The sequence below is a fragment of the Podarcis muralis genome, chromosome 2 (assembly GCF_964188315.1).
Source record: "Podarcis muralis chromosome 2, rPodMur119.hap1.1, whole genome shotgun sequence".
NCBI classification, from domain to species: Eukaryota; Metazoa; Chordata; class Lepidosauria; order Squamata; family Lacertidae; genus Podarcis; species Podarcis muralis.
The window spans coordinates 9,177,035-9,192,720 of record NC_135656.1 but is presented as its reverse complement, the minus strand read 5'-3'; the positions used below and the strand labels follow the sequence as shown (position 1 = coordinate 9,192,720).

Genomic DNA, 15,686 nt, shown 5'->3' with positions numbered 1-15,686 from the left:
CGACTTGGTTTTCAAATGGTTTCGGGAGTTGAACGGACTCCCAGAACGGATTAAGTTTGAGAACCAAGGTACCACTGTACTTCCTCCTCCTTTGAAAACACGTGGATGGGTCAGGACAATTTTCAGGCTCAAAATGCAGAATCAAGTCCCACATTTCCTTCCCTCTGTTCCTTTTTCTTATGCTCCCCCAGCTACACTGGAGCTACCTTTCCGTGGCCAGTTCATGCACGGCTGGGATTTAAATGGCCCCATGAGGTGGGCAGGGGGTAACTGCCTGGAGAGAAGCAAAGAGCTGTGAGGAGCATTGGCCCATGAGGCAAGGGGAGGTGACCACCTCAGGGGGCAGGATCCACAGGGGCAGCAGATCCCCATGTAGATAGTTATTCCCCCTTTCTTCCTGATGTAGGGAACTGTTCCTTGGCAGGGTAGGCAGGCACCATGTTGTGGTTCGACACAGGTGCCAAAATGTATTGGACCAGGCAGCGCTCCATCACAGGGACATAGGAACCTGCTCTACAGAGTCAGGCTGTTGGTCCTTCTAGCTCAGAATTGTCAACACTGACCAGCAATTGCTCTCCATGGTTTCAGGAAGGAGACATTCCCAGCCCTACCTGGGGATATCAAGGATTGAACCTGGGACCTTCTGCCCTTCTCCTCAGCCCTGGAAATCCCACACATACACACACACAAAGAGAGAGAGAGAGAGAGAGAGAGAGAGAGAGAGAGAGAGAGAGAGAGAGAGCTTCTACAATTTCCCTACACATTGGCCTCACACTTTCAAGCTATCTTCACTGCCATGAGGGATAGAAACTCGGTTTGAGTATTTTTTTTAAACAAGAGCTGAGGTTCTCGGAATACTGAATGTTTAAGCCTGCAGGAGAGAGAGTAAAGAAAGATAAATTTCTACCGTCTTGAACCTGGGAACGGGCTGCCAAGAAGACAGACGTTTTGGGAAAGTTCATTGACTGTGAATAAAACGTACGTTGACAGATAGTTAAATAAGAGAAACATATTGATTCCAATGTTTCCTTTTGCACTTAAAAGGAACAAAATATTTGAAAAACGAAAGTAATTTTGTTGCTGGATCTGCTTTTAAAAGGACGGATACAAATAGAAATTGTTTCACCTAGAGGGAGCTTTTGAAACTGTTGTTGGAGTGGACCTGGGGAACTCTACAGCTGTAGAGATTAAAGATCGTGAGAACTAGACATTGACCTTGAACAAGAATGTGGACAGAAGAAGCCTTAGTGATTGCTTTTTGCAAAACAAGTGCCTTATTGGAACAGCTTCATGAGAAGATGGATTTGATGACTACTGCAATTGATAATTTTGGAGAAACAGTGAACACCTATATAGAACCTTTTCAGGAACTGACCCAGGAATCTGCTTTGACAGGGCAAGCTGCGGAGAAGACAAAGGAGGAGGTTGTTGTTGAACCTCAAGTAATACAAGTGGAGAGAGCCGCGGCCTTGCAGGAACATAAGCTGTTGTTTCTGATGACCGAATCTGGAGTGAGCCAGACTTGGAGAGATGGAGTCCCGTTTGGACTGGAGATGGAAAGTTGGATAGATCCCCCTATGCAGGGATGTTCTGGCTTTTGGGACCTGGTTTTGGGCCAGGGGGAGACTGGAGTTGTGGGGGCCTTTAATTTTGGAGGGACATTGAAGCATGCTTTGAAATATCCTTTGGATTTTAGTGCAGACCATGGAGAATGGGCTGACCTGTCGAGAAGGGATAAAGACATTGTTAGGTTGGAGTCTCCCCGAGATCTACTCCTTAGTGACAAAGGAAGGAAATTAAGAACAAGATCAGCAGAAGACAAAGTAAACTGCAGGTATAAATATGAAGAAGATCTGCAGAAGGGACATGGAAAAGAGTTAAGAGCCTCGGACAGAAGATCACCAGGTTGATGGACTAGATGGAATAGACAGAAAGGACTGACAGAACCCGAGACCAGGAAGAAGAGACGGTGGATGAAGATTGGAAGAAAGTTTAAAAAATCATTTAGAGAAATATTGTAAAATTAATGAGTGTTAGAAAAATGTTGGAATGAAACTATTTGGCTTTAGTAGAAATGCTATAAGGAGTTATGTACAAATAAGTTTTTAAGTTTTAGGGCTTTTTATGGTAAGATAAGGTTAAAATAAATTAAGACAACCAAAGGACAGAATATAGTGAAAGATGGAAAGGATTTGCTGAGATAATTAATAATTAGAATACAAAAAAGGGAGGTGTGAGGAGGTCGATGAAACAAGTTAATGAAAGATAAAGATATGGGAATATTGGATTTGTTTTTATTTATTTATTTTTGCTTTTGTTTTTGCATTTGATCTATTGTGTGTTTTGTACTCTTTTTTCTTTTTGACTTGTATTGTTTAATTTCTTTTTTCTCTTTTTTCTTTTTCTTCTGTAATTTTAAATTCTTAATAAACATCATTTAAAAAAACAACAACAGAATACTGAATGTTACGTCTCTGCCGTGTTTCCGTTTGCCCTTCTAATACGTGCTTGCTTTCGCGATTGCTACGTGAGGGTTATGTCTCCCTCAAGCCCTGTGATCTTGGCGGAAGGAGTGATCCATGCTGGTAGAGAATCTGCCTTCCTCCTCCTCCTCCTTCTCCTTCCCTTGAACGGTTGTCGACAGCCACCTTCTCTCCCTCCCAAATGCAGACCCCTGGGAGGTGCCCTTCGAAGAGATCATGGACCTGCAGTGGGTGGGCAGTGGGGCCCAAGGCGCTGTCTTCCTGGGACGCTTCCATGGGGAGGAGGTGGCCGTCAAGAAGGTGAGAGACCTCAAGGAGACAGACATCAAGCACCTGCGGAAACTGAAGCACCCCAACATCATCACCTTCAAGTGAGTGTGGGATCTGGGTGATGGGGGGGGGTGACCTGCCGGCTTCCAGGAGGACAGTGCCCAAGTGTGGTGTGGAAGTTGCCTTTTCCAAGCAATAGACCCTCCTCCTGTTGGGTTGTTCACCTGCTCACCTGCGCTGGGCACAAGCCATCTTTCCCATGAGAGCATATAGCTAACTGTGTGTGTGCTTGGTTCAGCCTTCTGCAACTTGGTGCCCACCAGAGAATTTATATGAAGAGTGTTTATGAAAGTGTTTGCTACTGCCCTGTCATACAATATCAGAGCATTACACAACAATATACATTCAGGTAGGTAGCCGTGTTGGTCTGACGCAGTCAGAAGCAGCTGAGAGACCAACTAGGTTTGTTCTTGGTATAAGCTTTCGTGTGCATGCACTTCTGAAGAAGTGTGTATCTGAAGAAGTGTGCATGCACACGAAAGCTTATACCAAGAACAAACTTAGCTGATCTCTAAGGTGCTACTGGGCAATTTTTTATATATATAACAATATACAGTTATATATATACATAAGTAGGGACGCGGGTGGCGCTGTGGGTAAAACCTCAGTGCCTAGGACTTGCCGATCGTAAGGTCGGCGGTTCGAATCCCCGCAACGGGGTGAGCTCCCATCGTTCGGTCCCAGCTCCTGTCAAGCTAGCAGTTCAAAAGCACTGCTAAGTGCAAGTAGATAAATAGGGACCGCTTTATAGCGGGAAGGTAAATGGCGTTTCCGTGTGCGGCGCTGGCTCGCCAGATGCAGCTTCGTCACGCTGGCCACGTGACCCGGAAGTGTCTTCGGACAGCGCCGGCTCCCAGCCTCTTGAGCGAGATGAGCGCGCAACCCTAGAGTCAGTCACGACTGGCCTTCGGGCAGGGGTACCTTTACCTTTTTATATACATAAAACAATAAACATTAAAAGCAGGACAGAATATGTTAGGTCCCTTGATTTCAGTAGGTCTGCTCTGAGTAAGAGTAGTAGGTTTGTTGTTGTTGTTGTTGTTGTTGTTGTTGTTGTTGTTGTTGTTTTACTTTGTTGTTGTTATTTTACTCACTCATCTGGCTAGGCCTCCCCTGCCACTCTGGGCAGCTCCTAACAGAATATTAAAAACCCAATAAAACACCAAACATTAAAACTTCCCTAAACAGGGCTGCCTTCAGATGTCTTCTAAAAGTCAAGTAGTTGTTTATTTCCTTGACATCTGATGGGAGGGCGTTCCACAGGGCGGGCACCACTGCCGAGAAAGCCCTCAGCCTAATTCCCTGTAACTTCACTTCTCGCAGTGAGCGAACCACCAGAAGGCCCTTGGGGCTGGACCTCAGTAATCAGGCTGAACGATGGAGGTGGAGACGCTCCTTCAGGTATACTGGCCTGAGGCCATTTAGGGCTTTAGGGCCACCCTTTGACTTCTGCATGATGGGAATATCATAGAATTGTAGCTGGAAGGAACAGTAAGGGTAATCTAGTCCAACCCATGCAATGCAGAAATCACAGCTAAATAATCCCTGATCGATGGCCATCCAAACTCTGCTTTAAAATCTCCAATGAAGGAGACTCTGTCTGCCATATGAAGGTAAAAGTTGCATCTGTTGGCCTTTGACCACTCCTTCTTTTGCTTCTGGCCCCACCCACCACTGGCCTGCAGCCCCCAAGAGGTTGCACACAAGGAAATACGGCCCTTGGACTGGAAGCAATGCCCCAGTCCTGTGATAAAGCTTACAGAATTCTGTATCCCTGCTCCGTGTTATGCTGAGCACTGCTTAACTGTGTGTTCCTGCTGGCCTCTAACATACCCTGTGCTTCTTCCTTCCTCTTAGGGGTGTTTGCACCCAGGCCCCCTGCTACTGCATCATCATGGAGTTCTGTGCCCAGGGACAGCTGTATGAAGTGCTGCGTGCCGGGCGCAAGGTCACCCCCTCACTGCTGGTCGACTGGTCCATGGGCATTGCCGGCGGCATGAATTATCTGCACCTGCATAAGATCATCCACCGTGACCTCAAGTCACCCAAGTAAGAAGGGGAGGGGGCAGACTTACAGTGGGGAGACGTGGCTGGGATTTACCAGGGGACAGTGAGCATTAGGGCTGGGTGATAGCTGGTTTTACGGACACACCACTAAGACTGCGTTCATGGAAGACCATCTGACTCGGCCATGAGTGATCACCAAGAAAGAGAGAGAGGGAGAGAGGTTTTTGGCATTGCAATATGTCACCGACTAAACATTGTGATATACCGATACTCAGGTTATATACGCTTCAGGTTACAGACTCCACTAACCCAGAAATATTACCTCGGGTTAAGAACTTTACTTCAGGATGAGAACAGAAATCGCGCAGCGGCAGCGGGAGGCCCTATTAGCTAAAGTGGTCTTCAGGTTAAGAACAGTTTCAGGTTAAGAACGGACATTCGGAACGAATTAAGTACTTAACCCAAGGTACCACTGTATATCTCAATGTCTGAAATAAGGATGAAACTATGTAGAAGTGAACAGGAGGGCTGGGCAATATCTGGTTTTCAACATTGTGCTAAACATCGCGATATATTGATATATCACAATGTCCGAAATAAGGGGAAGGACAGTCTGACTGAGCTATGCACATAGGTAGAGGCATTGGCTGGCTTCATGGTTTTCCCCACATTGTGATTTTTGCATAGCATGCAAAGCACATCATGATTTGTGATATATCGCCAGGTCAAAACCTCTGGAATCAATATCACAACATGGACTTCAAACCAGTTTTGGTTGATATAGCAATATATCGCCCAGCCCTAGTGATCACAAGATGGGATTAGGGTACCAGGTCAGAACTTTCTTCTGATTTAAGAATCAGCACTGCTTTTAAAGTGGCAATAGGACTAGGACTTTCAGCATGTCAGGGTTGCAAGGGGCAGTATGTATTCTGCCTCCCTGCCAAATTACCAGCAAGGTAATCCAGATTCTTTGTCTAGACTCTAGAGCATAGAACCATTGAATTGTAGAGTTGGAAGGTGCCCGGGGGTCATCTAGTCCAGCCCCATGTGGAGGAGGAGTCTAAAACCAGAATGCTTCTCCCTCCGTTAGAAAGGAAGTTATCCTCTTGCTGTGCTCTCCCTGCTGACTGCTGAAAGCATGACTTCTCTTTCTTATTTTCCTGCAATGCCTCATGCTTCTTCTCTGCTCTCCCTTCCCCACCCACCCAATAGCATGTTGATCACTTACGATGATGTGGTGAAGATCTCTGACTTTGGCACCTCCAAAGAGCTCAGCGACAAGAGCACCAAGATGTCCTTCGCCGGAACGGTGGCCTGGATGGCCCCAGAAGTCATTCGGAATGAGCCTGTCTCTGAGAAGGTTGACATCTGGTGAGGAGACGGGCCTGCCCAGAAGAGGGGAGGTGTGGGAAGAGGGAGGGATCAGGGCTCAGTAGGCCACAAGAACACAAACACACACACATACAGAAATGTGAAGGCAGCCATCATGGAAATGGAGACTTTCTCAGCAGTCCCCAACCCTCTGCAACAGGACTGGGAGAAATCCTCCCTCATCCATCAAGCTTGTTGGTGACCTTGGGCCACTCACTACCTGTCAGCCTAACCTACCTCACAGGCTTGTTGTGAAGGTATAAACATGGACAGGGGTTGTGGGAGCCATGTGCTCTGGGTTGAGTTCATTGGGTGTGAATGCAGTTTAATTGAATCATTGTGAGGCGATTAAAATCCAATGCATAGAATAAAATACAAGGAAGGGAGATGGGGACCATTGAATGGAACTGCTTCCAAGAGTGGAACAAGAGGATTTAAAAATTCAGGTCGCACCCCAACTGCCAATCTGAAGAGGAAAATCTTCTGGTTCAGAGGGTAGCCAGCACGACAGGGGAGGATCCAGAACAGGGGCAGAGACCCAGAGGCCCTCCAGAGGTCCATCTTTGAATGTTGGCCATTCTGGCTGGGGCTGTTGGGAGCTGAAGTCCAGCAATATCTGGAGGATTCCAGCTTCCACATCCATGTTCTGGAACACGTCCCCATCAACCAAAAGTCCAGATAATATGTGATACAGAGCGGAGCCTTCAGATCTGTGCGCATCGTGCATATGTGTTTGTGGGCAAAGACACCCTTGAATTTTCATATTCTAGCATCCTCCTTCACAAATATACAGTACACATCTATATTGCACATAGTCCAGAAATTGGCAATCTGTGCTGAACACTTCCTGCTCCCCACGACTGCCATATTTAGATGGCATCTGTGCAGGCAGGAATTGTCTTTATGTTATTTTGCTATAGCAACTAATAAACATAGGCATTTAAAAAGAAGGAGAACCCAAACATTTATTGATTTATTGATATAACCAATTTTCTGCTAGGCAGAAAAACCAGGTAGTTAAAAAACAACAACAGCAACAACAACGGCCTGCAGTTTAACAGACGAGATACAGAATGGGAATGCAAGTGGGGAAATCAGTAGAGTTGACTACTGCCTGAGGCATTTTTGTGAGGGGAGGGGAGCTGAATGGCAGACAGACCTGACCAGCATGGCTGATGGAAGGGGTCTTGCTGTCTGGCCTCTCCCTCTCAAGCAGCCAGGGGGTATAACAACTGCTTGGGGCGGGGGGAATAATCTACCTGGTTTGGTGAAAATACCACACCTCACCCTTTTCAGGGGCCATTGGAAGAAAGAGTCACCACATGATATCATGGGGAAATATCATTTCTCAGTTAATTCACATTTTAACTTGTCCATTTAGTTTGGGTAACTTATTGAGGAAGAGCAGAATTAAAATGCTAGATGATTCTACCACACAAAATTAGACTGGAAGAAGAGGGAGGAATGCAGAGGAAGGTGTGAGGGTTTTCTACGTTCTCCATCCTGGGATGGCCAACAGGTAGACCCCTCCCACCCCCTCCAAAAAAGCTCAACAACTTTGTTGTTGTTTAGTCGTTTAGTCATGTCCGACTCTTCGTGACCCCATGGACCAGAGCACGCCAGGCACTCCTGTCTTCCACTGCCTCCCACAGTTTGGTCAAACTCATGTTGGTAGCTTCGAGAACACTGTCCAACCAACTCATCCTCTGTCGTCCCCTTCTCCTTGTGCCCTCCATCTTTCCCAACATCAGGGTCTTTTCCAGGGAGTCTTCTCATGAGGTGGCCAAAGTATTGGAGCCTCAGCTTCACAATCTGTCCTTCCAGTGAGCACTCAGGTCTGATTTCCTTCAGAATGGGTAGGTTTGATCTTCTTGCCGTCCATGGGACTCTCAAGAGTCTCCTCCAGCACCAGAATTCAAAAGCATCAATTCTTGGAAAACTGCTGCAGAGTTTTGTGGAAATGGGAGCAGAATGCAGTCAGTTGCTACATGCCAGATGGGCTCTGAGATTTAATTTCCCCACCACAGGTCCTTTGGAGTCGTCCTCTGGGAGTTGCTGACGGGAGAGATCCCTTACAAGGATGTGGACTCCTCCGCCATCATCTGGGGGGTGGGCAGCAACAGCCTCCACCTTCCTGTTCCCACCAGCTGCCCTGACGGTTTCAAGATCCTGCTAAGACAGTGCTGGTAAGTCCATGAGATGCAAAAAAGAGTGAGAAAAGCCCAGACGCCTCTCTCTGCATCAGGAGTGAGAACCTGGAACCTAGATGTGTGACTCTCCCCACCCAAATCACTGAATATTATACACAGCTAAGTCATTTTTGGAGACTCGCTGGCAGGCCAGTGAAAGGCACTTGTGTGTCGTTGTGCTCTGCGGGATGCTGTTTGTGCAGGATGGTGCTTGAACACTGAGGTCCAGCTCCGAGGGCCTTCTGGCAGTTCCCTCCCTGCGAGAAGTGAGGTTACAGGGAACCAGGCAGAGGGCCTTCTCGGTGGTGGCGCCTGCCCTGTGGAACGCCCTCCCATCAGATGTCAAGGAAATAAACAACTACCTGACTTTTAGAAGACATCTGAAGGCAGCCCTGTTTACGGCAGTTTTTAATGTTTTATCGTGTTTTTAATATTCTATTTGGGAGCCGATGGGTGGGGTATAAAAAAAAAAATTATTATCATGTGTTGTGTTGTCAAATGTTTGCCAGTGTGTCATGTGGAAACATTTCCGTCCCACTGCCAGAACTGTGTGGCACACACTTCACACAAGAAGAACAACATCTGGCCATAGGGAGGATTGGGGGAGAATCTTCCTCCATATTTATTTACCTCAGATATGCAGCGATCAGAATATCACTGGAGGCATTTTATTTATTTATTTATTTATTTATTTATTTATTTATTTATATTAATTTTTTCAAAAAATATAAGTTAAATTAAACAAAGAAAAACAAAGAACAATACATAACACTGTAAACACACTTATATGCATATTTTCCAAAATGAAAACTAATAAAAATAATAAAAGGAAAGGAAAAATAAAAGATATAAAGAAAAAAACAAAAGAAAAAATACTTTTCATAACCTGAAATATTACCAAATTCTTGCTTCAAATACTGCAAGATATAAATCTTAGTTAAAATATTATAAAAGACTTCCACAGCATTCCACCACACAACTCTTAGTTGTCTTGCTCACATTTACATCTGTTTTTCAATCATTTCCCCTCCTTCGATTCTTTCATAATCTATCAAATCTTTATGTTCTCTGTATTCTTCACAAGCTTAGTCTAGATACAGTATTTGAGCCCTACTTGTATAAATAATCATTTAAGCATTTCCATTGTTTCTGAATTAAATTTTTTGACTTATGCCTTATTAAATCCGTCAGGTTTAGCAAAAATAGGAAGCATTTATTTTTATTTTAAAGATGTACCTATCACCCTGTGCTGCACAAAATTCCCTGATGGGAACCCAGAAATGAGCATGGTAGTGGCTCCCTTTGCAATAGCTGCAGCAAATTTGGGGGGAAATTACCTTCTGCAGGCAAAGCAGATGGCCTACTGAGCGGTGGTTCTGCTAACCGATGCCTTCCATCTACGGAGGGACACCAATTGCATGCTACCTCCAGTTCCCCATTCCATTCCTGGATGCCATCAAATGCAACCAATTACTCAGGGATAGCCGCCTGGGCAGAGGCTTACCATTAGCTCATGTCCACACCAGCTCCATCCATCTGTTTCTCTCTACCCAGGAACAGCAAACCTCGGAACCGACCCTCCTTCCGCCAGATCCTGCTCCACCTTGACATCGCGTCCGCCGATGTGCTGTCTACACCACAAGAGACCTACTTCAAATCCCAGGTGGGTGTTGTTGGGCCAGTGCCTTTCTTCCAGCCCCCCATTGGGGGTCACACTCACTTCCTCTCCATTTTCCTCGTGGAGGTTAATACGGAGCTTTCCTCTCTCTTTCTCACCAGCCTATGTGTTGTTTTATTTATTTGCTATAGTTACCATATTTTTCGCTCTACAGGAGACACTTTTTCTGCTCCAAAAATTAAGGGGAAATGTGTGCGCGTCTTATGGAGCGAATGCAGGCTCCATGGCTTCAGCGAAAGCAATATGAAGCCTCCAAAGAGCAGCGGGAGCGCTCCCGCCGTGCTCCAGAGGCTTTGGGCGGCTATCCCTGAAGCCTCCGGAGTGCAGGGGGAGCTGCCGCTGCGCTCCAGAGGCTTCGCGTTGCTTTCACTAAAGCCAGGAGAGCAAGATCCCTCTTGCTCTCCTGGCTTCGCTTCGCTGGAGAGGCGCTGCGCAGCTTTCCCTCTCTGCGCAGCGCCCCTTCAGCGAAGCGGGAGGAGAAATGGAAGGGGCTCCGTTTCTTCTGCCGCTTCGCTGAAGGGGCGCTGCGCAGAGAGGGAGAGATTTCCCCCCCCCCTTGTTCTCCCCCTCTAAAACTAGGTGAATCATATGGTCCGGTGCGTCCTGTAGAGCGAAAAATACGGTATTTCTCTGTAGATTCATGATGGTGTACAGGGTTCTCCACTCCATCTTATCCTTGCCTTGTGAGATAAGTTAGGTGTAGGTTTGGGTGACTGGCCCAAGGTCACTCGCTGAATTTCCTGGCTGGACTTGGGTTTGAAGCCAGGTCCCCCTCTGACACTCTTAGCCAGGGAGGGGGAACCTCGGCCCCGTGGGCCAAAGGAGGCCTCTCTGTTTGGCATTGGAACTCTCTCCAGGCCACAGTCCTTATTGGCCCTGCATCACCCACTCCTTGAGTGTGTTTACTTGGCTGGAACAGGTCCTTGAATGCCTCTTTGCTTGCCTGAACAAGGGATAGAGAGAGGTGCATGTAGAAACTAGCCTACTGGACCAAGGGAAAATTGATCTTAGCATGCAGGCCCTGGAAGGTTATTGTTGTTGTTGTTTATTCATTTATTTATTAAATGTCTATATCACCTTTCATCCTGCATTACACCATTCTTGTGGGCATATCTGTCTGTCTCGAGAGGCAATGGAGTGTGTCAAACTTCTGTATTAGTAGTGCCAGAGTTACCTCTTGGGGCACAAGCCTGGGCGATATGTGTGGAGGGCTTGGGATGCCCAGATGAAAAGACCGCCTCCCCTCACAGCCTCACTGATGTGGTTCAAGCAGAGCAAGACTTTTAGCCATCCAGCCCCTGCTTAAAAACCCCAAGGAGAGTCCACAACCTCTAGAGCAGTGGTCCCCGGATGTTGTTGGACTACAACTCCCATCATCCCTGAGCTCTGGCCTTGCTAGCTAGGGGTGATGGGAGTTGTAGTTCAACAACATCTGGGGACCCACAGGTTGAGAAAGGCTGCTCTAGGGGGAGACCGTTCCACTGTCGAACAGCTCTTAATGTCCGAAAGTTCTTCCCGATGTTTAGTCGGAATCTCCTTTCTTGTAACTTGGTTTGAGTCCTACCCTCCAGAGCAGGAGAAAACAAGCTTGCTGCATCTTCCATGGGACACCCCTTGAGATATTTGAAGATCATATACAGTGGTGCCCCGCAAGACGAACGCCTCGCAAGACGGAAAACCCGCTAGACGAAAGGGTTTTCCGTTTTGGAGGCGCTTCGCAAAACGAATTTCCCTATGGGGTTGCTTCGCAAGACGAAAAAATCTTGCGAGTCCCCGCGGGTTTTTTCCGCTTTCCCCCCCCTTTTCCTAAGCCGCCAAGCCGCTTATCAGCTGTTCCGCTGATAAGCCGCTTAACAGCTGATCGCTGAAAGCTGCTAGACCGCTGTAACGCTAATCCGCTAAGCTGTCAATGGGCTTGCTTCGCAAGACGAAAAAACCGCTAGACGAAGAGAATCGCGGAACGGATTCTTTTCGTCTTGCGAGGCACCACTGTATTAAGGTTGCATAGAGTAGACCTAGTGAGGCACTATTATCTCAAACAATACATTCTAGGACTGTCAATCGACATAGCACCAACACAAACGCATTGCAGCCCTCCTCACCAATGCGTCTGAAACCAGTGGCATGTGGGGGGGGGGCATTGGGGTGGGGGTTGCATGCATGTTCCTATCTTCTGCCCATGGACACAGTACAGTGCTTCCTTGTTCAGGCATTTGAACTCTGCCAGAAGACCAAAGCCGTGTCGCTTCTTGTTTTCCATCAGTTTCAGCTGTGTATGTTCAGAATCCAGGAGAGATGCTTATCTATGTCTCTTCTCCCCCCCCCCCCCACAGGCTGAATGGAGGGAGGAAGTGAAGCTACATTTTGAAAAGATCAAGTCAGAGGGGACATGTCTGCACCGCTTGGAGGAGGAGCTGATCCACCGGCGACGAGAAGAGCTCAGGTAAGGTGATGGATATAGGAGAAGGAATGATACGGTTGAAAAGGTTCCCTCCTTGTTGTCAAGAGCTTGGTGGCAGTGGCAGCGGCGGCATCTGTCTCAAGAGACAATGGAGTGTGCCTCTGGGGGTGGGCCTGGGCCTCACTGATGTGGTCCAAAGGAAAACAGCAAAACATTGGGCACCAGCTGGGCTGCAGGAGTTGCTGGAAGAAGGTGAACAAGGCGCCATTCAACTGCCTTAGGGCTCCACTCCAGATTTTTGTAGGGTTTACGTCTTAGCCTTTTCTTCTCCTGCAAAGCAGTGGAGGTTTAGGATCAGACTTTTCCTTCTCCTAGATGAGCTACCTTCCCAGGCTGACGAGCCCCAACTGCCCCTGTTAGGAGCAGGTGCTTATAAATAGTGTGGCGCATATTCTATGTTGTTGCAGATATTAAATATTGAGCAGTTTGAAGCGACTGGAAGCATATGAACGGACTCCTTTGGAAAGGAAACACCGCCCAGGCGATTCACACTTTTACTGGCAGGACTTTCTTCAAAACAGAATTAAAGCATCAAAAATATCCATACATTATTTTATGCTGCCCAGCACAGGCTTGACATCTTACAAAATATGAAATAATCCAAAGGTAAAGGTAAAAGGACCCCTGACCATTAGGTCCAGTTGTGACCGATTCTGGGGTTGCGGCGCTCATCTCGCTTTACTGGCCGAGGGAGCCGGCATACAGCTTCTGGGTCATGTGGCCAGCATGACTAAGCCGCTTCTGGCGAACCAGAGCAGCACACGGAAACGCCGTTTACCTTCCCGCCGGAGCGGTACATATTTATCTACTTGCACTTTGATGTGTTTTCGAACTGCTAGGTTGGCAGGAGCAGGGACCGAGCAACGGGAGCTCACCCCGTCGCGGGGATTCAAACCGCCAACCTTCTGATCGGCAAGTCCTAGGCTCTGTGGTTTAACCCACAGCGCCACCCGCGTCCCTTGAAATAATCCAACTGACATATAAACAAAGGTCTCTCTTTCTCTCCAGCCTGCTTTCCAGCCTCCAGTCTGTTTGCTCTCCCTTCAGGAAAGCCATTTACTTGCATTGGTTTCCCTGTAGCGTTCAGAGAGACAACCCACGTTGCATCTTCATTCCATTGAGTTTGGGAGGCAAAGTCTGGAAGCTGCTCCCTCCTCACATGATCCCAGGTTACAACCCTCACATGATAGCTACCAGAGAACAGTTCATCATTACCTCTGCAAGAACTCAGAGTCCTTTAGAAAAACTCTTGTGGAAAAACCCCTATTTTAGCAACACACATTTATCCATTTTCCATTTTAAATCTTCCTTAATACATACACAGGGACGTGGGTGGCGCTGTGGGTTAAACCACAGAACCTAGGACTTGCCAATCAGAAGGTCAGCAGTTTGAATCCCCGCGACAGGGTGAGCTCCCATTGCTCGGTCCCTGCTCCTGCCAACCTAGCAGTTCGAAAGCACGTCAGTGCAAGTAGATAAATAGGTACCACTCTGGCGGGAAGGTAAACGGCGTTTCCGTGCGCTGCTCTGGTTCGCCAGAAGCGGCTTAGTCATGCTGGCCACATGACCCGGAAGCTGTACACCGGCTCCCTTGGCCAATAAATCAAGATGAGCGCTGCAACCCCAGAGTCGGTTACGACTGGACCTAATGGTCAGGGGTCCCTTTACTTTTAATACATACACATTTTCCATTTTGTGTGAATTAAACTATTATTCTTCACATGTATATCCACTCCCGTAGCAGACAGCAATAGTGAGACAGTGCCCCTCGCCATTGGGGACACTGCTGCCAATTCTTCCCCCCCCCCCTTTTTTTCAAATAATATTTATTATTTTCAGTAGATAAACATAATAAAAAAGAAGAGATTAACAATAATAAAGACAAACAAAAAATTGGAGAAAAAGAGAAAAAAGAAGAAAGATACATACTACATATTACCACTTAATTAATTAAAATTAAGTACCATCCATCTTCATAAACATAGTATTTGACTTCCTCGAATCTCTTCCATCCGAATTTCTTAGTAATTATATGTAGCAGTTTCCAATATCAGTGTTTCAAAAGACCATATCACAGCCCTAATCATATTACATAGCTTTCCTTATCGTACATTTTCTTATTTATAAATTTAGTTCCATTTTAATCCTAGGCCTAATTGTTTCTTTCAAGTGGTTACATATCTTTAATATTACAATATTTATTCAAATAGTCTTTAGATTTCTTCCAATCTTCTTGGTGTTCCTCTTCTTTCTGGTCGCAGATTCTCCACTGCTGCCAATTCTGAAAAGCAGCCCATTGGCCGCAGAGCTCAGACACGGCTCCCGAGTCCTGTTCGTATAGGATGCCTGACAGCTGCTTTCCTCTCCCTCCCCAGGCATGCTTTGGACATCCGGGAGCATTACGAGCGCAAGCTGGAGCGAGCCAACAACCTGTACATGGAGCTCAACTCCCTCATGCTACAGCTGGAGCTGAAGGAGAAGGAACTGCTCAGGTGAGAAGGCAGAAACTCAAAAACAGGGCAGGGAAACCTGGGGCCTGCTGGGTGGTGTTGGACTCCAACTCCCATCAGCCCCAGCCAGCAGGGCCCAATGGATGATGGGAGCTGCAGTCCCAGAAACATCTGGTGGATCCCACTGCAAGGGGTGCTAGGCGTTGCAACTGGTTTTTACCGGGCCAATTTTTTGTCCAGGTTTCCCGACAGAGATCTCTCTCCTAGTCCTATTGGACACAAAGTCCAAAGTCCACTGAGCTGCAGCCGTTCCCTAAAGAAACCGGGGAAGGATCCTGATGCCTCTGGCTGCTCCTGACCTCTAGGTGGCAAGCTTTTTCTGGCGTGCTATGCCAGAGAGCTTGGACAAGGAAGGACGGCAGCAATATCCAATCTGTGATTCTGAGAAGCATGGCAGGTTTTCCCCCCATAAGCCCAATGATTCCCACAGCATCATTTGAGGCTATACAGGAAGAGGGATGAGGTGCGAGCCAGGGCAAACCCAGTTGAGAAGGGCCGTAGCTCAATGGCTAGGGCATCTACCCTACATCCAGATGTCCCAGGTTTGGTTCCTGGCATTTCCAGGTAGAACCAGGAGAGACCCGTGTCTGGAACCCTGGAGAGCCCCTGCCAGTCATTGTAGACAATACTGAGACACATGGACAGGATTACAAT

General features: G+C 47.1%; 1 protein-coding gene across 1 annotated transcript in view; it reads left to right on the top strand.

Annotated features, from left to right (window-relative positions):
* The window catches only part of MAP3K12 (mitogen-activated protein kinase kinase kinase 12), a 122,970-nt gene that overhangs the window by 86,356 nt on the left and 20,928 nt on the right, over positions 1 to 15,686 (top strand). Inside the window, exons 3-9 of the mRNA XM_028721558.2 lie at positions 2,671 to 2,854; positions 4,671 to 4,862; positions 6,036 to 6,194; positions 8,222 to 8,380; positions 9,938 to 10,046; positions 12,395 to 12,504; positions 14,898 to 15,014. Coding sequence (XP_028577391.2) covers positions 2,671 to 2,854; positions 4,671 to 4,862; positions 6,036 to 6,194; positions 8,222 to 8,380; positions 9,938 to 10,046; positions 12,395 to 12,504; positions 14,898 to 15,014 — 1,030 coding nt within the window. The remainder of the gene's footprint in view (positions 1 to 2,670; positions 2,855 to 4,670; positions 4,863 to 6,035; positions 6,195 to 8,221; positions 8,381 to 9,937; positions 10,047 to 12,394; positions 12,505 to 14,897; positions 15,015 to 15,686) is intronic.